At 38.8% G+C, this 24,010-nt stretch overlaps 1 protein-coding gene and 1 long non-coding RNA gene across 4 annotated transcripts in view; one reads left to right on the top strand and one right to left on the bottom strand.

The window, feature by feature from the left end:
- Nucleotides 1-24,010, bottom strand: part of B4GALT6 (beta-1,4-galactosyltransferase 6) — a 118,948-nt gene that overhangs the window by 8,483 nt on the left and 86,455 nt on the right. For all 3 annotated transcript variants that reach the window (XM_045007847.1, XM_045007846.1, XM_045007848.1), the window contains 6 exons: nt 16,151-16,267; nt 15,577-15,690; nt 7,172-7,296; nt 6,051-6,167; nt 4,325-4,512; nt 1,657-1,779 (listed from right to left, as the gene is read on the bottom strand). In XM_045007847.1, the coding sequence (XP_044863782.1) occupies nt 1,657-1,779; nt 4,325-4,512; nt 6,051-6,167; nt 7,172-7,296; nt 15,577-15,690; nt 16,151-16,267 (784 nt within the window). The remainder of the gene's footprint in view (nt 1-1,656; nt 1,780-4,324; nt 4,513-6,050; nt 6,168-7,171; nt 7,297-15,576; nt 15,691-16,150; nt 16,268-24,010) is intronic.
- Nucleotides 100-23,211, top strand: LOC123365173. Its single transcript, XR_006577463.1, has 4 exons — nt 100-248; nt 449-531; nt 4,404-4,616; nt 23,155-23,211. It is a non-coding gene; the product is annotated as an uncharacterized LOC123365173 (long non-coding RNA).

Raw genomic sequence — 24,010 nt, 5'->3', positions numbered from 1 at the left:
GGGGAGAAGGAAGGAATGGTGTCTGGGTCATTGTTGCTAGGCAGATGTACAATCAGCATTCATGTCCAGAACGTTCTGGAACTTGGTGTGGTAGTTTTGGGCATGCCTAATAGGCTTCCTGTAGCTGGACTAAAACTCCATTGAGTCAGGGCAAGTAGTCAAGGCAGCTGTGTGGTGGCTAGAAAAAGCTCAGCCACAGTAACAGAAAGCAAGCTGTTTTCCCCTAACTCTGAAGCATTTTGCAGCAGGTTGGTGATATTGTTAACTTTCCAACAGGGAACCAGCAGTGTTAGTTATAGGAGAAATTTAGAAGGAAAACTTAATTTTTTAATTGTATAACTTGAATGTTGTTTTAGTCAAATTGTCTTAATTGGTATGGCTCTAAAACTCTTTCCTCAATTAAATGTGTTGACGGGGAAAGAGTCATACATATTTCCTATTATTGCAGTGCTTTTGACTCATGAGACTATATGGAGTTGATAAACAAGGACTGTAACTAAGACTCTCAACCTAAGCTTTTGGACCTCTCAGGTACATCTCACTGTCTTTTTGTGGGGCAAACCTTTTAGATTTAATTTTTGTATATATATTTATGTATAACTATGAAGATAATGCATGTGGATTATGAAGTAATCTTGTTATTTAGTAGAAATTAAGATAGTTTCTTTATCATTATAAATTTTAATAAAGTTGATACTAAAGAATTAAGCTAATTTCTCCTCTTCTTTTTAGACTTGATTGTGTGAGGGAGGTTTACCCAGTGCAAACCTTGCTGAAAATCCTCAAGGAATGCATTCTGGGTCTCCATGTGCTTTTCTATAGGAGTTGTGTTGAAGCACTAGGAAAGGGGCAATACATTCTAGCCCACCCAAAGGTTACACTACTAGGCACACCCAAAAAAAGCCTTTTAAACATCAGCAAACCAAGCATAAAACCCTTCCTAGATTTTTTTTTAAAAATTCAGAACATATTATTTAAGGGGAGCTATATCAGAAACATGATTTTGAAATCAGAACACTTCAAAAAAATCTAATTAGCACTGTTCCATTTAATTACAGTTCTTTTAAAAAATAGCTAATGTCGTAATCTGGCTCTTCCCAGCACACATTGTACATTCACCTAGGGGGAGATATTCAAAGGTAGGAAGAACAAGTAGGTACCCAAATTCCATTGAAAGTCAATGGGAGTTGGCCACTTTAGGCACTTCTGAAAGTCCGTCCCCTGGAGTTTAAGCTTTTCAGGGCAGAGACTGTGTTTCTTTATAAAGCAAACCAAGTACACAACTTTTAATTTAACAAAACACACTATAAAAGAGTCAATAAACACCTGCTAACTCAAATACGCCTTCTGCAAACTTTTCTTAACTTAGATATTTTAACAGTGAAAAAAATGGATCATCACTGTTCAGGAGCTCATGTCTTACACCAGGGGTCGGCAATCTCTGGCATGTGGCCAGTACATCCCCTCGGCCCGCAGCGCTTCCCGCTGCCCCCATTGGCCTGGGACGGCGAACCGTGGCCAGTGGGAGCCGCGGTCTGCCAAACCTGCCGACGCAGCAGGTAAACAAACTGGCCCAGCCCGCCAGGGTGCTTACCCTGGCGAGCCGCATGCCAGAGGTTGCCAACCCGTCTTACACAATGTACTATAAACACTCACCTATTCCAAAGATCGTCATCTTCTCCTCCCCATCCCCAGAAAGCATTTGGAAATCCATTGATCTTTTTGAATTGTTCCACTGTCAGTCCACTTACACCACCAAAAAACTCATTGTATGGAAGACTGAAAATGAGAGAAAGTAAGTTTTATTCTATCGATTGAATTTAGAGAAGTGAAAATCCTGTTTGAACAACTGTTTCCATATCTTGCAGGAAAAAAAAAATCTAGTGTATGCATAGATGTTCAAAATACCTATTAGGAAAAATGCTTTACAGATCTTTTATAATGAAAGTTGATATTAGCAAAGAATGTGGAAACTAAATACACTTCTACCTCGATATAATGCTGTCCTTGGGAGCCCCCAAAAAAAAAATCTTACCATGTTATAGGTGAAACCATGTTATATTGAACTTGCTTTGATCCACTGGAGTGCGCAACCCGCCCCCTCATCCCCCAAAGCAATGCTTTACCGCTTTATATCCAAATTCGTGTTATATCGGGTGGCATTATATTGAGGTAGTGGTGTATTTGTAATAAGGGCTTTCATTTGCGGAACAGACAACAGCAGCTTAACCCAAGCTTCAGGTAGCCGGTTTTAGAAAAAAGACCAACTTACAGCTGAAGGGACTGTAAAACAAAGCTTTCAAAATGTGGTATTTTGACACTATTGAGTTGAAAAAGTTCTCTTCACCTGAGTCAGAAGTAAAAGCTCTGATATGTCAGTAATATTTCCAGTCCATTAATGTATTCTACAAAACAGGGAAAACTGAAAAAAAATCAAGCAGTTTAACACCTTATATTAGCCTATTCTGGAGTATTTTTTAAAGTAATGGAAACTCCTCCTTTGTTTCAGTTTTTGGAGAGCATAGCTAAGCACGTTCAAGCTTATTTTAATCCTTTTTGCACCAAGAGAATATTTTTCTTGACAGTAAATGCATGCTGACTACCATTACACAAGTGTTAAGTAATAAGCAGCTCCCCAACCTTTACAGCCTCTACAGCTACATAGCTAAAATTAAACTACTGTCGGTCACTCTTTAAATTTTAGGAATTGTAATTTCCTGATTCCAAACACTGTATGCACAGTGAAAGAAAATTAGTATGGATGTTCCCTTTAGCTGCTGCCTCCTATAGTTACTGGACCAGATAGATCATCCCACTCCCACAAGCTATCACAGAGGGAGGAAATTTCCAAGGATCCTCTTTCAGAAATGTTTGATGATTTAATCCCAGCCAGAATAGCTGGGTTTGCTCCCCAAGTGGCTCCTCCAAATATGGATTCTGAAGGAGGTGAGGACCATCTGCAAGGAGGCCCGGCACCTCTGCACCAGGATTCCACTGGTATTGTGCTAACAAGGCTTCTTTCTACCCGTAGCTGCCTCTGGGATGCTGTGGGAGAGGAAGCTGCTTGGTGGAGAAAATAATATAGCTCTACTTGTATTCTAGATAATGTGGGAGCAAAGAATGGACAGTAAGTGGACAACTATTATCCCCACATACCAATGAGCAAACAGACAAAAGAGTAAAATGGACTCAATCTCCTGACTCTCAATCTCTACTAATTTTGGATTGTTCTACCTTTCATGTACTAAATTAATCATTCTCGGTGGATCACTGATGTTCTGAAAAGCCTTAACACCGTGACATTTTCTGTAGCACAGGTCCAGGATTTTCAGGGTTTTCAATGGCTTTTTGACACTGAACTCCAAACACAGCAAGCGCGCACGTACACACGCGCACACACACACACACACGTTGGAGAAACAAATTACAAAAGTCATCTGGAGCAATTGGAACTGTGAGAGTTGCAGACAAGTTGATATTTAGAATTAATAATGTAAAGGAAAAATATTACCAATATAAAATTGCAGGGGAAGTGACGTAATCCAGCTGCAGCATCCACATTACATTAAACCTTAATATTGCCTGAATACATGACAGGAAGCAGTCTATCAGGTGGGGAGAAATCCTTAATTTAAGAAGTGATCCGCAAAGTTAAAATACGAGACCCTCTGTATTAAATAGTACATTAATGCAAAGTTGAAGTGGGAAACATTTCCTACAATATTGCCAGTATTCCTACTTCTCCTACTCCAAAATAGTGATATTACAATGATGGTAAGAGACATCTCAAGAAGGCACACATTAGAAGGAAATAAGTATTGATGCCCTATTACAACAGTTAGATAGATGAAAACATAAAGCTATTTAGGAAGCCAATATTAAAAGTTTATGAAAGCAACAGAGACCTTTTGAGAGCTGTAATTACATCAGGGTAGTGAACACAAACCCAACACTAAGAATATTTCTACAAAGGTAGACTAGCTTTTCCACAAAGCAGAAATATATTACCAAGAGCAGCTAGCCTTCATTGCCACATGTATTTTATATAACCCTTTAGTAACAAAGAGGGTGCTAAAGGAGGTGGTGTCTTTATACTAGTAGCTTTTCAAATATAAAAAATTAAACTTTCTCTTCTGTTTTCCTTTCATGATACTGTCAGTTAATAGTTTGTACAACATTTACAGTAAGAAAATGGCATATCTGTTGGTTAAAAGCTTACATTTTTGTAGGTTGAATGTTAACTATGGCTAAGGTTTTTTTATGTGCACATATACTTTGATATTCTGCAGCTTTTAAGACAGGAAAGGTGAACTGCATTACTTACATGTACATATATTTGTCCAGCTTTGCTGCAAAATGACGTGGCATCTCTCCACATCCATAATAATTTCGGTCATTTTCAGGTAAATGATCCACATCATGAAAAATTACACAGTCCCAGGCAACATCCTTCATAGCCTCTTTGAAGCCAACATTAAAGAGCATTGCACGGTTAAAAGGTTGTGTACCACTCTTTATGCGGAAACAAAGGAGAAACCAAATGAGGCAAGAGCAAGTAGATGCTACTTTGATATACAGGAAATTTACCAGCCCCCCCTCGTACTAGAAGGAAAAAGGTGTGTTGATACTGAGGCTTGTTATGCTTTCATTTAATCACAGCAACAGCAAGAATAGCAGTATTTCACCAACTCCATTTTTATGCAATTAAAGAAAAATTCTTCCTCTAGAATTCCTGCCCTTGAAGAGCAAGAACTTAAAACTTCTATTTAGTTTACATTAAGTAACATTGCACCATATTAATCATAAGCACCAACATTATAAGGAGCACTGATACTTGTGTTCAAGTACAAGTTGTAGTTAAGTTTTATGCCAAAGTATAAATGCAATACCAAATCACTAATGCAATACCAAAGTTGCAAACAATATTTAACCACTCAAAAATGTATCTTGTTAAAACAAATCACACAATATTTATGAATTTCAACTAGTATGAAATATTTTGCTACATGTTTACAGTAAGTTAACCTTGTGATAGGACATATGTCCACAGCCTGATAAAATCTTGTTAGATAATTTTATTAAAAACCTTTTAAAAAAATGTTCAACATTATTTAATCTTATTAAATCAAAAATGCAATTTGAAGAGCAGCTCCCTGAAGACTGAAAAAATTAGTTTACAAGACTTTTTAGTAGCAGAAAATTACCATGTAATCAGATCTTTTTAAGAACACCCATTTCCTCACTCTCCCTTATTCTTTTTCCATTAAAGACTGAATGTATGCATGTGAAAGATGCAGAATTTACTGTCCTGGAAACCTAAATCATGTAATTAGTGTATAGATCAGCTATGAATATAATACGGCCAACAGCAGAGCAAATTCCTCACAAACTGCCCCACCAATGTGCCATAACCCTGTTTTGAAGGGATAGAATCTTCAGGGGGGTCAGTCATTCTCCAAACCAATTGAGGTCTATGCATTTATGATGAGACTACCTGCCAGGGTACTAGCCGGTACCATTTGTAATGTGATCACATATTCAGTAAGAACTAGACAGAGTCCACCAATTCATTTAATGACAGCCAAATGGACAACTTCAAATGATAACTACTTTTGGTAACTATAGATTTGAGTTAGATAAGAATATGCAATCTAGAGGTGTAAATCTGTGTAGCCCTTTATTAGTTTCTGCCCTCACATCCCTTTGTAAATATCAATTTTTAATTTTTATAGCTGCAAAGATAATGGTTTTGCACTACAAGCCTTAACTTTGTATACAATAGATTCAATGAGGTTAATGTTAACAGCTATAAAAATATTGCTCTATATTTTGAGAGAAATAAGATGTCACTGATCAATAAATCTGAGAAAAGAGTTGAGGATTTTTTGTTTGTATTTTACTTAATGGATTAGAATGTAACTGCTTAAATATTTAGTTTCAGAAGTTGAGATTTCCCGATTCACAGAATATTCAATAGCAACATCAGACCCCAATCACTGAGGAAGTTCCAAGGAGTTAATTTTGATATACTATTCTAATTAAAGACTCACCTGTTCAACAACATAAAAGGCAAATTCCAACCGTTGCTTCTGTAACATAGGTATGAGGTGCCGGAAAAAAATTGGAAGATGTTCATGGCGATTGCGAAAAGGAATGAGGATTGCCACCTGCAAAATAAGTCAGATTAGAGAGAGTAATGTTAAGATGATATGAGTATTTTAAAATCATAATGGGTTAAATTAAATCTGTTGTTATGGATTTTTCAGTGTTTTAGCCTTAATGCTGAATTGATGAACTCTTCTACAACTTTTTGTGCTCCTCTAGAAAGCAGCAAAACAAGGCAATACTTTTTACATACAAAACTATGATGCATTTTTCTAGTGAATGAGTCTACAAGTGAATTTAAGGGGTAATGCTGATGTCCAATCACAATTTATTGTAAGCAATTTATTGAACCAAAGGACTGAACATACTTGGAAGAGTCACCACTGATTAAGTCAATATCTTTTTGACTACATTCATTGTTCTCATGAGAAATGTTCTAATCTGTGTATATTCACATGATGGGAACACTGAAATAATGAATTCATGTTGATATATCAGGGGTGGCCAAACTGGCTCATGAGCCACATGCGGGTCTTTTACCATTAAAGTGCAGCTCGCAGAGCCACCCATGCGTACCCCCATTCTCCACTACCAGAGTGGGGGGGGACTTGGAATCTCTGCCTTGCAGCAGGGTGGTGTGGTAGAGGCTTTGCCCAGTGAGGAGAGGGGTCTTGGGGCTTCAGACCTGCTGGGCACACCTACTGGGGGCCAGGGCTTCAGCAGGAGCAGGGCTGAAGCACCAAGCCCCAGACTCCGGCAGGTGTGCCCTGGCTCTCAAACTTCTGAAGATTGTCGTACACAGCTCAGAAGGCCAGTAAGTATGGCCACCTGTTAGATATTAAAATGTCTACACAAATATCAAAATGTCCTTACCTTCTCTGTAGATATGTTTTCAAGTACTGAAATTTTGTGAAGGTTCATGACAATATTTAAACTACCCTTCTTGGATCAAATAACCAGCACAAAGATTTAAATTTCTAAGAATGGATGCTTGTAGTTTTCAAATATTCTCAATAAGCAGGAAAACAACTAGTAGAAAGGACATCAGTAAGGAACTTTGTCTCACCTTCCATCGTGGTTTACAATCTTTTGGTTTCCAATGACCACCTGGCTCAATGTCTAAATCCTTTGAAAATACTTCCTGAATTTCATCAAAACTAATTTCACTCATGTTGACGCTGATAAGGCCTCCTAATGTAGTGAGAAATATGAAAAATATGTATTCATTGTAATTAAGGTGTATAAGTCTAACAGTGTTTTTAATTTGTTCCACCAGAGACACTGTACAGAAGTAATCCAAGAAATGGTTATTTTGATTACCTACTGGTAAACAGAGTCCTAGTTCTGACTCATTTCTTCCAGAATATTTAGTGTATATAAGAATGGAGTTTAGTTTTTTCTAAAGAAATTAAAAACATATTCCTCTGCAAAAGCCTGTAAAAGAATTCCGTAATTTTGTTTTTACAGAACATTCTACAATAGTTAAAATACAGCTAAAACTTCTAATCAATATTGATACATTTTACCCAAATTTTGCAACAAGACATTTAGTAGACAAAGTAAACTTACCATAAGTGTGTCTTCTCATAATAAAGAATCACCTTCTCTAGAAGTCACAGTAGTTAGTTAACTGTGCCCACACTACCACAGACAGAGGCACTAATCTGATACTGTACTGAAATTACAGGTATACCTCTACCCCGGTATAACGCTGTCCTCGGGAGCCAAAAAAATCTTACCATATTATAGGTGAAACCGCGTTATACTGAACTTGCTTTGAACTTCTGGAGCATGCAGCCCCGGCCCCTAGAGCGCTGCTTTACCAAATTATATCCGAATTCGTGTTATATCGGGGTAGAGGTGTACCTTCAAAGCTCTCCTTACATAGAAATACACAACAACAACATCTCCATTCTCTAAACTTCTGAAGTTTTAAACCTAAATAATTACAAACATATAAAAGTATATGCTACCTTAGGGGACAATATACAGACTCTTCCCTGTTACAAGACAACATTTACAGTAAACTGAATTTGCCTAATCCCTCCATACATTCATAAACCTCTAGTCTGGATCACCATAAAACTGATGAAAAGTAGTAAGCAGACCACCCAAAAAAGAGGAAGAAAGAGTAGAAGGAAGTGAGACAAATTAAGGAACAGTAGCAGACTAAGACCCAGAAACAAAATGTAAAACAATCTGATGAAGCTGTGTTGTTTCACAACATCTAAGTTGTGTCACTTCTCTGTCAGATGTTGCCACTTCAGACAGAATGAAGGATGACTTTTCCCAGGAAGAAAAGACCTTAGAGTTCTCAGCACCATCCTGTCATTATGAAACACAGAATAAGGTTCTTGCATTGATAATACTGCCAGCTCTGATACCTGTCTAGTTGGTGTGATAATGACGAGAAAAAATGGTTTTTATGGACAGAAAGAAGGCAGGTCGAAGGTGCTCGATGGAATGATCTGGTAAGCCTTCAAAACCAGTGGTAGATCCCATTTTAGGAAATTGGCCTGATTGTTGGCCTGGCCAGCCTAACAACCCTGAGGAATCTGGAGATCTAGGGGTTCTCTGCCAAGGATCCTAAAGACCCCATGAAAAAGGCGCAGCTAAGAACAGAAACCTAAACTTGACACACTGTGGTGCTGGACTGAAGGCCCTTTTCTACACCTTTCTGGAATAAGACCAAAATGACTGGAATCCCCCGATTCCTGGGATCCATACGGTTTGCACCAGTCACTGAACCTGGACAAGATGGAAGAGTATGCGTTTAGAGTTAAGGCTCTCCTGGATGCTAGCAAGGTCTTGAGGACTTTGGAAGATACATCTAGGATTGTTAATGCTTCCCTTTCATTAGCCAGACTGGATCTGACTTGAGAAATGGGCCTTGGGAGATGATAAACAGTCTCCCTTGGGAGAAGATAATTATAGTGGAGATTCCGGTATCAGGTCCTATCAGGTTGGAAAACCATGTCTCCTTGGTCAATAAGGAGTTATCAACAGTTTGACCTGCTCCCTTTTTAGTTTCTGAATCATTTTCCCTGGGATGGGAAAAGGTGGTCATACATAAAATAGGCCCTCTGGTGTAGTACCTCAGCCTCTGTGTTTCTGCAGCTCACAAACAAAGCTGCTGAAGGAAGACTGAACATCCTCAAGATCAGTCCAAACAGCTCCTCATACAGGCATCACTCCAGATTGTTGAAGAGATTGCACTGCCCATTTCATTATTTCCATTGCTTCTGTGTGTAGCTTTGGGCTTCTTGCCCCTTCTTTGTTGTTTATGCATATGACTGTAGTTGTGTTGTCTGACTGAACCATACGTGATTTCTTTCCAGGAAGATCTAGAACTCACATTTCTAGCTTGACTGCTCTGAGTTCTAGAAGGTTCATGCTGTATCTATTTTCTCCAGGCTTGCGGTTCCCTGGGTGGTTTGAAAATCCAGATGAACACTCCAGCCCTCCAGTATAGCATTTGTAGTAAGGACAAGAGGCTCTTGAAGACATTGGGCAGGCCTTTGCAGATATTAACATGGAAAGTCCACCACTCTAGGGAGCTGAGTATCTGGATTTAGACTTGCACTTGGTCTTTCATGTGTTCCAGCAAGTTGGAGCATGTTCTCAGGAGGAAGGTATAAAGGCACCAGATGTGCAATCTTGCCCAAATTCCTATTCACGATATCAGAAGGCCTAGAAGCTAAAGACGCCATGCTACACTAGGACATCTATAGGTTCGCCAAAAACTGTTAAGATCCTGGATCTTCTGGAATCTTTCAGGTGACAGGTTTTTACTATCATGGTTTCTGTATCCACTCCCCGGTGAGAGATGCTGGTTGAAGGAATTAGGGAGCTCTTTTTGATGTTGATGATGAAGCCATTAACTTTCCGAAAGTCCAGAATCAGAGCTGTGGCTTTGTGCACTTCGGCTTGGGAAGGGATGTGGTCGAGGAAGGGACATAGGTGGATATCCTGTGCCCTAAGCCTGACTATGATCACTACCCGCACCTCTGTAAAGACTCTGGGGACCGAAGACACTCCAAAGGGGAGCATTTGATTCTGGTAATAGTTTCTCCATAAGTAAATCTCAGGAGTCTGTGGTTACATGACATTACGAGGATATGAAAATAGGCATATACTGACATCAAGGAGTCTCCCTGAAATAAGGACGACAGTGCTGAGGCCAAGGTCTCCATTCAGAACTTTGTCTCTCATATCCATATGTTGAGCCTCTTGCGGCAGAAGATGGCCCCCACCCTGATACTCTTCTGGGTATACAGAAGATGGAGTAAAACCCTAAGAATCTCTTTTCTGAGAGCACACTTTCTAATACTCTTACTTCCACATAAGAAACCTCATTCTGGATCAGCTTGTGTTTTATGGGGACTGGATGAAGAAGAGTTGAGGGCTCCATCTCATCCTAAGGGAGTACCTCAGCTCACTATATCCTTCACCCACTTGTCTGCTATGGATGCATACCACTGCTTTGTGAAGTGAGAAATTCTGCCTCCTAGCTTCAGCCATGGGTGTGGGCACATCCAATCATTGTCATAAGGTGGCCTTGGAGGCTGTGGAGCAGTCTCTGGGCCTTCTCCTAAAACCTTGATTCCAGGACTTACTATTGGAGAAGCTGCTGTCCCTTCATTGGTACTTCTGCAAGGAAGACGGATGAAAGATGTCCCTATCTGAATGTAAGTTTGTATTCTCTCCTAAGGGCACTTACTGAGGCTGGGAGGGTCTACCCAGATTTTGCCATGTTTTCCACCACCAGTTGCTCCAGCTTTTCCTCAAACAGGATGGAGACTATAAACTTTCCTAAGCATAGATTCTGTTTAGAATGGGAATTCATTTTTCAAGGCAGAACCACACCTGGCACCCGTCTGCTGAGCTATCTTGCCATGTCTCTAGCTGACAAGCTTGATACATTCACTGAACTGTGAAGAGCTACAAATGCTGTTGCTAAGGAGGTTTTAAAAAAAAATTTTTTTTTTTTAAGAGTAGGGCTGGAATCAGGGTGATCTCTGTCCCTTAGAGCCATGAGATCCCAGCCAGAAGAGAGATGCCCTAGTAAAGCATGTCGCTGTTAGAGATGGTCTTTCAGGTAGCCGAAGAGGCCTCAAAGTCTTTTTTGAGTGTGTCCTCCACTTTCCTATCTGTGTGATCCTTAGGGTAGAATTTTCCTTGAGGGGATAACCACACCCCTTACTAGGGCTTCAACAACAGCATTGACCTTTGGGACCTCAGCAATGGAGTTTTTTGGCTCCTGCAGTCCGTAGAACTGGAGGTCATTTTTACTGATGTTTGCCTTTGTCAGGCTTGTTCCCACTTCTCTATGATCACATCCTCAAAGGAGGAGTGCAGAGGAATAGCTGCCTCAGAAGAGAATTCTGAGGGCAGGAATTTGCTTTCAGGCTTGCTCTCAGGAACTTGTTCAGGCTATATCTGTATGGTGGACACAAACTTTTTAGGGAGTAAGAATCTCTGTTGTCTCTCCCCTGCTCATATTCAGAGCCCCACAGTTGTTCTGTGGAGGAGGGGGAGAATAAAGAGTAAGAGTCAGAAGGCACATGCCTCCTGTTTGTCTTCTCTTTTTTGATTTCTCTGCCCTTGTAGCCTGCCTTGCAGGTCAAGGAGCTGTTGTGGCTCTGATGAGGTCTTTTATAGCGTGCCTTCCAGAACATCTGAAGACCTCTATAGAGCTCTCTGTCTCATTCCTCCCCTACAGGGTCCCAGCCCCTAGAGAAGGCTCAAATTGGGAGTGAGAAGGGCTGTTTATTAGACGTGCTTCTTTCTCCAGGGAAAGAGTAATTTTAAGAGTTGGCGTAGGGAGAGGGGGTGAAGACCTGTAGCCCCACAAGGCTGTTCTCTTCAGAGTTTCAGAAGTACCCCGGGCAGCTGGATGGGGTCCTCCTCATCCTTCAAGCCTCTCCCTGCTCAGTTCTGTGGCTCCAGGTTCTGTTTTCCCATGTGAGAGTTGAGGCTACTGGGGCAGGTAGCGGACCCTGTAAGCCTGTCCAGCTCGAATCCCTGTGCCCTAACGGAGCTAAGGTTGGTAGACTAGGTGCAGGCAGGGCACACCTCACTGTCTGCTGAGTCTGTGAAGGCTGCCTTGCAAATAGAGTGATTTTTGGACTTGAACTGGCGCTTCCTTAGCTGTTCTGCCATGCCAGGGAGGGAGGGGAGGCAGAGAACCTGGCAGCGTGGAACTGCTGTTGCAGTTTAGTCACCAAGATGCTGAAATTCAACCCAGGCAGGAGGAAAAAGGGTTAGGTAGAAGATTCTGCCTGCTACTACCCAAAAACAGAAGAGAAAAAAAACAAAAGAAAGCAGAAGCAGCTAAAACTGCCAACTGACCAATGCCATGAAGGCAGAGAAACTGGCAGCAAGCAAGAGCAGAAGGGTGTGGCTAGCACACATGGAACAGCAACTATGGATTGCCTTTGTGAGATGCAGCGTGGATAGGAGCAGCCCAGATGTCTCGGAATTGTGGAAAACACTGAGCTGCAATAAGATATTCTGTTTCAGGTTATGCTCTAATACAGAAGTTCTCAACCAGCTGTTCTAGAGGTCACCAGCTGATATCTGCAAAATCCCTGTGTGTATTTTAAGAGCATAAGTTTGGGGCAAAATATGACAGGACAGTATCTCTTCCAGGATCAGGGTCCCCAGCTTAAATTCAGCTAGGTAAAGTAAGGCAACTGACCTAGCTAACCTGAAACTGTGTCAAAGTGCACTTGATTCCAGGCAAAGTAGTCTTCACTGCCTGCTTCAAGAATGATTTAGTGAGGTGAAAAGATGAAGATGGGTATGTTAGAGTAGTTTAGAGAGATGATTTAAATCATGTTTTAAATCAATTTGATTTAAATCGAATCCAGCCTGTACATTTACAAAGTTTTATCATTTTTTTAAGGCGGTTCAGTTTTAACATTAATTTATCAGTTCAGTCTCAAACATACTTTTCATTTAGCTAAATTCCTGAAGTCATAAAGTAGTAATTTCAATTAGGGTAATATTAGTACCGTAAGGTAAAATTAAATAATTAATTCAATCAGAATGTGTTCTTTAACAATAGATAAAACATTATTTTTCAACTCATCTCATTTTTCAGTAAGAAGCAGTTTCTGTATTTTTAACTACTGACTTGCCAAACATGTCCTATCTACTTGTATTGATTAGTCCTTTTATATCCAATCTATCTTTAAAAATAGTTAACTATTCAGAAATCTCAGACTGTCAGATACCATTTCATGTAATATGGATTTGAGAGAATTTAATATATTAATGGATAATCAGGAGGGTCAAAAAATATGTTTTTAGCCTTGAAGACAAGTTGAGAGACTTCTGAAAGTTAGCTTGGAATTTCTTTCTTACAGATTTAAAAATGTTATTAAAGCTAATGTTAAAAATATATATAATACATAGATTGAGAAAAGGAGTATCTGTATATCTGGGTATAGTGCTTAGATTAAAAACAAACTTTGTATTTGTGGCTAAAGTCATTAGATACATATAGTGCATAATCAGCAATAACATTTTGATATTATTGAATCATAAGAGGTAATTGAAACATTTTTCTAAATTAATATTTAACTAGTGTACAATGATATCATGGTCACACACTAATCCTTTCCTGTGTCAAACTTTTTAGAGAAATGTTGTGATAATTGGGCCTACAAATTTACTCTAGTTGTAAACTCAATTGTAAAAACATAAGAACAGCCATAGGGGGTCAGATCAATGGTCCATCTAGCACAATATCCTGTCTTCCAACAGTGGCCAATGCCAAGTGCTTCAGGGGGAATGATCATATAATCATCAAGTGATCATCCCTGCGCTTCCCAGAAAGGCGGGAGCCCGGGGCGGTGCTCTCAGGCACTCTGCGCCGCACACGGGGCCCTGACCCTAAAAGCCAGAAGGGTGGGGAGTCCCGGCGGTGCTTACCTGGGGCGGCTCCCAGGAAGCATCCGACAGGTCCTGGCTCCTAGGGTTGGGTCAGGTCGGGTGGGGTGGGGTGAGGGGGGCGGAGGGCTCTCTGCCCGCTGCTGGCACCTGCAAGCCCCACCCCCGCAGCTCTGATTGGGCAGGAGGGAGCCTGTGCAGCACGCAGAGACCCCCTCCGCCTCTATGCCTAGGGGCCGCCAGTACAGCACTGCAGGCTCCTGCCGGCGGGCAGGCGCGCCACCGGGAGCTGTCCCAGGAAGCGCCGCTATGCCAGCCCCGGCACTTTGACAGTGATGGAGAGTGATCCCTTATATCGGGACAAAGGGCGTCCCAACCGATGTGCAGTTGGAATGCAGGACAAATGTGTTAAAATCGGGACTGTCCTGATAATATCGGGACGTCTGGTCACCCTAGACCCAGATAACACTGCCACTTCTAAAACTCCAGCAGAAATTCAAGCATGACCTGGGATGAAATGGGATCGGGCTATAGTTGTGGTTGTTAGTCTATCTCAACTAATGTCTTCTTTTTTCCCCCCAAAGGGACAGTTATTACAATCTTTTATACCATCTCAGAGACCATCAAACAAGAGGAGGTTTCCTTCTAAAAATTCTCTCTAGCTAAAGGGAAAGGGAACAACGGGTGCTGTTAAAATGAAAACTTTATTTAAAAGTTTGTTTTTAAAATGCTTTAACTGTTTTTTTCTTTATCTTTAAATAAAGGTTAAAAGGATTTTTCATGGTATGTTTGCCATCGTACTAAGCAGGCTGAAGTCTCTGTATACCAAACCCCGAACCTTGTTTAACGCTGTTCAGTGTTGGACAGTGACTGGATTATGTTAACACCTTTGGCCCCTTTATTCCAGCTAAATAAATACAACAGAATGTAAGCTAAGATTTTAATCTAATGCTAAAAGATTTTGAGTGTATATACACATGAGAAACGAAATAAGGTTGCATGAGCTACTTTTGTTGCTTTTTAATTTCTAAGAACTTCACTTTGAAACCTTAATCTTCTTAACTTTTCATATGAATTATTTTCATGTTTTTTTCACATTTTATGAAACTGTTGCCTGCTCAGTTATAACAGGATTTAGGACTTTTTTACCTTCTGAAGCACTCACTTTGCTATCTTATGCAGCTTCACAAGTGTTGGTGCAATTCTGATTAACTGATGAATATACAGGCAACTTGTTTTTGTCTCATTCAATTTTCCACCAAGAATACTCTCACCTCCAAAAATTCTAGGTAACAATTCTCCAAAGCCTCTAATTCAAGAAAGCAGATGCACTCTAACTGTAGGTGTTGAATACTGTCTTAATTGTGGCACAAATGCCAGAACGCATTTCACAGAAGAAAATGCATATCAAAACATTAGGTATTAGTCAGAATATTGGGCCAAATTTTGCTAAGCATTATTACATATGTTCAAGTGAGTTTTATTCAAGAATTCTGGTTAACAGTTTGCATTCTGGTTTAACAGAACCAGATGTAATAGATAAGGATCTAAATTAAGGTAAGATTATAAACTTACTCATGTAAGGCAGCTTTTCTGGACAAGCCTGGTAAGGAGAATATGTGAAATTTTCTGGAAGATACATTGTTGTTTGAGCAAGGTAGTCACTGGAATTGTTGCCTTCAGGATAATCTTAAAGAAAAAACAGTTTATTCTTGTAAAAATGAAAGTTTCCCAAAGATTTCTCATCAATATATCACTACACTGGCGGCGGGGGGGTGGGGGAATTGTTTTGCATCTTATCCTGACATCACTGCATAAACTTTATGTTTGCTGCAAGTTCCGACAGTGAAGATAAAAACATTCTCTGAACCTTTATCAAGTTGATCCTCATGAATTCTGATCTATTTACCCCAGCTCTTGATAAACCTATTTCTTAAAGAAGACTTAACTTCAGTTTCACAAGTGACTTTGTAAAGAGTAACCACTCTTCCCTTCCCTATTACTCCTCAAAGTTGGGAGAGTATTGGGGGGCGGTGAATGAAGGGTGCTTAGATCTAGGTTTCTGTAAACCTATGTATAAACAAGCTATGTCATTGTCATGAAGAAACGGACCACTTTTTTTTAATAATTAAATAGGAAACATTCTTACCTGTGCCATTCACAGTAGCATTTTTATTAGTGTACAATCTGATCAGATGTCCTATTGTTTTCACGTTTTCTCTCAACATTATGCCTCGAGCTTGCACCATAAAGAGATAGGTGTTTGCTGTTAAACACAAAAGTGACTATTTCATATTAAACTTAATTCAATAGTATTTCATTTTATTTTGTATTTACCAATGTATAATGTCATCAAATCAATACTGAACAATCTCAGAGTTCAAGGTTAGCCCTCAAAAACCTATTAGACCAAGAGTAGGATCCACAGAGTAAAACCTAAAAATATTTAGGGTAAAAATCAAGATAAAGACAAGAGGAAAAATATTAATTCATATTCCTAGACCTAACTGAAAGGATAAAAATATAAAGTTAAGTTTCAATTACTATTTATTAACACAATTTCATTTTCCTCCACCCTGCAAAAAACCTATTAAGATACAGCATTAAAAATCAATTTACCTCTAGTAAGTTATATATATTTTAGAGGAGAGAGAGAGAGAAGTATTTTTAGAAGAGAAATAAATGTAACCCACAAAAGCATCTATTTCCTACTTCTTAACTGTTTGTAAGAGTATGCTAAGATTTACCTCTGTTCATTCACCACCAGGTGGAAGTATTAAACAGCAGCTATGCCATTTTACAATTATAGAACACCAATCATTGAAAAATCTCAAATTACAGTAGAATCCTGTTTACTGGATCCTCCATTATCTGGCTCTCCATATTAATCAAGGAACCAGCACACACAGGTTCAGAAGTGGGTGATCTCCTGTGGTCTCTAGATAGTGCTGCAGCCTCGCACTTTCCCATTCTTCAGATTACCTGAACTTTTTATTATCCAGTCTCAATTAGATCAGCTCCAGTCTCCAGTCTCAATTAGATCAGCTAAACAGGGTTCTGCTGTACTAAAAGTCAGTTTTGCTGTGAAGTAGTTATTAGAGACATTTCAGGTTCGTAAACTCAGGTACAGAAAATTTAACTGATTCACACAAGACGACTGCACATCAGTAACAGAACCAAGAAACCTGCTCTCATATCACTAATCAAAGCCATATACAGAGCTCATATAATACTATCTTTGGCCTGAATAGAAAAGCGAGAAGGACACACAAAATCTGAAAGATAAAATGTTCTGTTGCCTTCTAAATAGGCATAAGCCTAAACTGGATCCATACGACTTCAGTAATTTACAAGTGGATGGACAAATTCCTTTTGAAAATCAGTTTTCATACCTGGTAGCAAAGTAGATCATCTCTGTCCTTTCACATATGCCAAGCATGCAAAGACTCATGCTTTTGAAAAATGTCTCTACTGACTGCTTACAGCATAGCAACATAGTGTCACTAATAAGGACTCCCCAATAAAAGCTTTTGAACAGTGGTTCCTAACCTATGGTCCACAGAACACTTTCTGGTCCACAGAAAGCTGGCTGATCATGTGGCACTGACTCATATTTCCTGCTGTTAAACTGCATTAAAAATAGCTAAAAATCCATTTTCAAAGCAAACCAGTTGAGAATTCTGTCCATCATATTATTCACATCTATATGAATTTGTTGGCAGAGGTGATGATGGGCAGTACACAAATACCAAAACCATCATCTCCTTTATGTCAAACAAGCACCATCAGAGGAGGAGAGCGCTTTGAAAAATCTTGCCTTTATAACATTCTCCACTCTCAGGGGCCTCTCCCCTCAGATTAGGGAGCATAACCGAGCATCTTGACCATTGATAGATAGATGGATGGATGGAAATCAACAAAGATTTTATTTTTCCATGACTGAAAGCTAAATTTCATATTTCCTTCTTTCCTGGTTGGACATTTCAATGTAATTTTACTATAAAACTGTTCAGTCCTCTTTGACATCGGTATGTACTAAGTATAACAAACTTTAAGACAATGTGTGTTTATTGACTTGCCATCTGATTCCTGTATTGGTCAAAGGCAAGAGGCCACAAGCACATTATAATTGATTTAAAACATACATCTTCATGTGTCTTAATGCAGTGGTCATTTAAAATTATTAACTGCTATTTTGACCATATGATTCCACCAAAACAAGCACAACAACATATAAAATTTTCTCTTCTTCTTTTTTGCTGTAAGCCTGATTTCTTTTCTCTGTTGCTCTGTACTCCATACTCAAAAATTAAACCTCCAGACCCTGAGAGGAAGTAAGAAAATCCTTTGTCATACACCTTCAAATATACAGAACAACAAGGTGATTAGTTTTCCCTTAAGAGTGAAAATCCTGTGATTATGGTAAGCAATACAAGGAACATGTCCATTTAATAAAATGATCAGTAATGCATACTGCATTAGAAAGCAAGGAAGACAGAGGTCAATGCTATATAATCAGTGTTTTTTGTCACTGTTATTTTGTTTTGGGTTTTGTTTGTTTCGTTTTGTAATTTAATAAAGAGGGGATCAGATGCCTACAAGCCACCTGCAATGCAAACCCAAAATGTAAGGCTGCATCCGCATAAAAGGAAGAATAAAAAATAAAAGTTTGGTTAGTTAAGAAAAAGAACATCCTAACAAAACCAGGTGGGATTTTGAATCCCTCTTCATTAGGGGGAAAGTTATGAAGGCCTGCAAAGCAGAGCTAGCAGGATTTTTTTTTGACATTTTTCCACCCCCAATCAGAAAGCGTTAGGTCATCAAAACCAAAACTGTTAATAGAAAATAGTTTCTATAAATTTCCCATTTTGACTTCTAAACAAAAAGAGGTCATTTTGAGAAGTCAAAATTACTTTTGTTTCGAAATTTAGAGTTAATTTAGATTAGAAAAGTGTTTAAAAGAGTCAAAATCCAAATGAAATGTTTTGATGAACCCATTTAAAAAAAAAAAGAATGAAAATTTTTTAGATTGACCTTTCATCCAAATTCAGGATAAGAATTTTTTTTTTAAAATCGATACATCCCATGGGATAAGAAAACCATTTGCCACTTGGTTCTCTCTGAAAGAATAAAGAAGGGTTCAACACTACAGAAGCATAAATTTGATCCAGTTGGTATTACTGAAACCTGTTGGGATGATTCACACAATTGGATGTTAAAATCAATGGTTATAACCTATTTAGGAAGGATCAAGCAGGCAAAAGGGTAAGGACAGTGGCACTTTATGTCAAAAAATGCCTTACCTGTTTCCGAGTCACTGATAATTCAAAATGCTTATGAACATAAGAATGACCATATCCTCTGACAGTGGCCAATGCCAGATGCTTCAAAGGGAGAACAGAACAGGGTAATCATCAAGTGGATCCATCCCCTCTCATCCAGTCCCAGCTTCCGGCAGTCAGAAGTTTAGGGACACCCAGAGGACGGGTTGCATCCCTGACCATCTTGGCTAACAGCCATTGATGGAACTATCCTCCATGAAGTTATCTAATTCCTTTTTGAACCCAGTTATGCTTTTGGCCTTCACTATATCCCCTGGGAATGAATTCCACAGGCTGACTGTGTATTGTATGAAGTACTTCCTTTTGTTTGTTTTAAAACTGCCTATGAATTTCATTGGGTGATCCTTGGTTCTTGTCTTAAGAGAAGCTGTAAACAACACTTCCTTATTCATTTTCTCCACATCTGGCATTGACCACTGTCAGAACAGAGGATACTGGGCAAGATGGGCCACTGGTCTGACCTGGTATGGTTCAATAGTCCAACAGATATAAAGCACAAAATGGGGTATTATTTCGTGTCTACTACAGACCACCAAATCACACTAGGGAAAGGGATGACCACCTCCTTACGCACCTACCTATAATATTTAAGACAAAAAACTGTGTAATCATGGGGGACTTCAATTTGAGTGACATTTGCTAGAGCTCTCACACTGCCAGAACTAAAACATCCTGGGACTTTCTAAACATTACAGATGATACTATCCTAACTCAAAAAGTGTAGCAACAAGATGGAATTCCTTATTAGACCTTGTTCCTAACAGATAAAGAGGAACTGATCACAGAACTAAAAAATAAATGGCAGCTTAAGTACAAGTAATCAAGTTTTGATCATATTTATAATGTGCAAGCCCAATAAAGCCCAGACACTTAGGCTAGGTCTACTCTGGGGGAGGGGCAGAGTCAACCTAAGATACGCAACTTCAGCTATGCGAATAGTGTAGCTGAAGTCACGTATCTTAGGTCAATTTACCTGCCCGTGAGGACGGCGACAAGTTGACCGCTGCCCCTTCGATTCCGCTTCTGCCTCTCACCGCGGTGGAGTTCCGGAGTCGACGGTAGAGCGATCGGGGATCGATTTTATCGCGTCTACACTAGACGCGATAAAATTGATCCCCAATAGATCGATCACTACCCATAGACATACCCTTAGTGTTTTAATAAAGCCATTTCATAAAGCTGAAAACAATTTTGAGCCAAATCTGCTAGGAGGAAGAATTTAATCAGAAAAAATGCGAATGATAATTGGAAGTCATTTAAGAACATCTTACGAGATGCCCCAAAAGCCACAATCCCATAACTGAGGAAGATGGCCTTGCTCGTTAAAAAACTGACCTGGTATAGAGGGAAAGTGAAGGCAGCTGTACATTTTTTAAAGATATATAACAAATGGAAGAAAGGACAACTTGATAGTAATGAATATAAATCAGAACCTAGAAATTGTAAAAGAAAAAAAGATAAAGGAAACAAAGGGACATAAAGAGGAATCCATGGCCAGCTGAATTAAGGACAATAATATATTTTAAAAAATCCTTGTTAAGAACAAAAAGAATCTTGACAATGGTACTGGTCCATTTCTAGATGGAAATGGTAGAATTATCAATAATAATGCAGAAAAGGTAAAACTATTAAATAAATATTTCTGTTCCGCATGGGGAGGAGAGGAACAGAGGCTACAACCTCAATACATGGTGATAACACTCGTTCCATTCCACTAGTATCTCTAAAAGACTACAAACAGAAGATACTAAAGTATTTTCAAATCAGCAGGTACAAATAACTTGCATCCCAGAGTTTTCAAAAAACTAGCGGAGGAGCTCACTGGACCGTTAATGTTGATTTGGAGCACTGGGGAAGTTCCAGAAGGCTGGAACAAAGCTAGAGTTGTGCCAATATTTAAAAGGGGTAAGTGGGATGACTCAGGTAATTATAAGCCTGACACTGATGTCTGGCAAGATAATGGAGCGGCTGATACAAGATACAATTAAAAAAATTAAAAGAAGGTAATGCAATTAATGCAAATCAACATGGGTTTATGAAAAATAGATCTTGTCAAATTAACTTGATTTTTTTGAGATTTCAAGTTTGGCTGATAAAGTTCTGTAAGGTATTTGACATTGTATCACAAAATGTTTTGATTAAAAACAGTAGCGAATATACCCATAAAAACTTAAAAACAAAAAAACAAAACAGGAGTAGAGTGTTATCCCACTCCCAACCCCCAAACAGGAGGGCTGGTGGACTGCCTTTAGGCTGGCTCTTGTTTGGCATGGGTCACCATACCAGGCGTCATCCTGCCACCAGTACAGTTCTCAGGGTCATGGGGCATGCAAGCCTTCCCATTGTATTGAGATTTAGTCCATGGGGAAGGATTCAGAATCACTAGTCACATTGAGAAGTTTTAGCCTTAAGTTCTGGGAGTTCCCATCCATTCTCACACTGAAGGTCTGAGACCCAAGAGTGAGAATCAGACTCTCACCAGGAGCATGTTTGAAGTTATGGTTACTCTACCTCTAATATTCTTTAAAATACCAAGGAATATTACTTTAAGTGGTCAGCTTTAAAATAGCACTTTTGTATTCCACCTGTTCAAACTGGTGCTTTTCCTGCTAGCTTCTCTGCTTTGTCTGAAGCTTTTGTATCTAGCCTATCAGGTAATCTCTAGAGACTATTAATTCCCTGATCTTGTATTTAAAAGATTTTCCAATTGATGAAAACTTTTCCCTAAGAAACCAATGTAAAAATCAATTACATGAATTAATAATTCAATGACAACTCTTTACCCTTAAGCAAGTAACTTGTTTTTAAATCAGTTTTCCCTCAGGGGCCAGTCCCTCAAGGTTAAAATGAATGTTTTAAAAACATGACTCCTATAATAAAACGTTTATTTTTCTGGTAAACATGGGATGAGATTACACTAGAAAAATCTCAGAACAGTTCTTTCAAAGCCCCACCATATTCCCAATCTGCCCCTCTTTCTCCTCATGATCATATGGCTCCTTCCTTGGATACCTTCATATATTCCAACACTACAAGCTAAAAATAATGTAATGTACTTTGGTTTTTGAACTCCTCGCTTTGGATATAAAGTGGGAGGAACCAAGCTAACTCTCCCACAAGATGTGTTCTGGAACTCAGTAGTGGACTGTTTTGAGCACTACAACAAGAACTGGCCTAATCTGATGACAGTTTGTGAACAAAATCGTCAAAAAATAGATGGCACTGTCACAGCCAAAGTTCTCAACATTGGGCTTAAGAGAAATGTTGAACACATGCCGAGTAACCTGAAGCCTATTTCTGTAGCCTTGAACAAAATGCAGGGAAATGGCTGTTTTATTGCTGACACTGTTGAAATTTGGAAGGAACTGAGTGAGATCTTAAAAAAGAGAAATATGCAATGACGGAGTTAAATTGCAAGCATTAAAAAAAACGAATGGGACACGCTTATTTTCTTGTAAATAGTCTCAATATACTCGGTACCAGGGACAAACCTTAACTGCTGAAGAAGAGGAGTTGGCTATGACATGGACATCCAGCCATAATGCCAACTTCAATAAACTTCAGAGCTAAGGGTGAAGCATTCAAGAAATGTATATTTGCTGATGTTTTAAAGAAAGTCACACCAGTGAACTGGTGGAAGTCACTTAAGCACTTGAATTCAGAATCTGCTGAAGTGATAATCTCACTTTTAACAGCAGTAGCTTCTTCTGCTGGTGTAGAAAGAATATTTTCTTCCTTTGGACTAATTCATTCCAAATTGAGAAATCGTTTGAGATTTGAAAAAGCAGGAAACCTTGTTTTTCTTTTCCAGATTATGAACAAACAGGAAAATGAAGGTGAAGACAACTGAGTTAGCTGCAGAAGCCAGTATTTTAAGTTGGCTGACATAATCAATTTAAATTTTTTTTTAAATATTTCATTTAACTATTTGTTAACAATTTTAACAAAAACAAACCTGATTTTAAAAAACTTGAATGTTTAACTAAATTCAAAAATTCATATGCTTGTTTTGTTAAAATATTATATATTTGCTGTTGAAGAAAAAAATCCAGAATACTTAACGTTGTTGTTTTAGTTAAATAAAACAATTTAAATGTCTGTCTGGTGATGTTCTCCTCCTAATACAGCATGGCAAGAAAATCCTCCAAATATTAATGATTAACCTATTGAATTGGAGATAGTTCACCTCCCAGTGACTTCATAAATATCTGCTTCAATTACCTTTGGTAAATGAAATAACCAATCATTCATTTTCTGATATAGCTGTAAAACTAATCTGAAAATTTTTCAAAATAAATCACTTAAAAATGTGTAATGTGTACCTTCTAAAAATTAAACCTACATCTGAGTTATGAAGAATATGTATTAAGGTTAACACAACCAACAAGAATGCACTTTTATGTAGAAATCCATGATTCAATTAAGTCTTCCTGACTAGGATTAAATCAAATCCACCCTGTCATGGGATATTTTAAAAATAAATTCATTAGTCTTTGTGAAGCACTCAGAACTACAGTGATGAGAACCATAGAAAAGCTCATAAAGGAAATTCTATAATCAAAGCAGTAAATACTGGTAATGCATGAAGCCACATGATGAACAATGAAGATAAAACAGAGATATTGCATATCCGCTCAGTGAGTGCTGTCCCTTTTGAGCACTGAATG

Source organism: Mauremys mutica, chromosome 2, assembly GCF_020497125.1.
Source record: "Mauremys mutica isolate MM-2020 ecotype Southern chromosome 2, ASM2049712v1, whole genome shotgun sequence".
In the NCBI taxonomy this organism is placed as follows: Eukaryota; Metazoa; Chordata; order Testudines; family Geoemydidae; genus Mauremys; species Mauremys mutica.
This window is presented reverse-complemented; position numbering and strand designations above follow the sequence as displayed.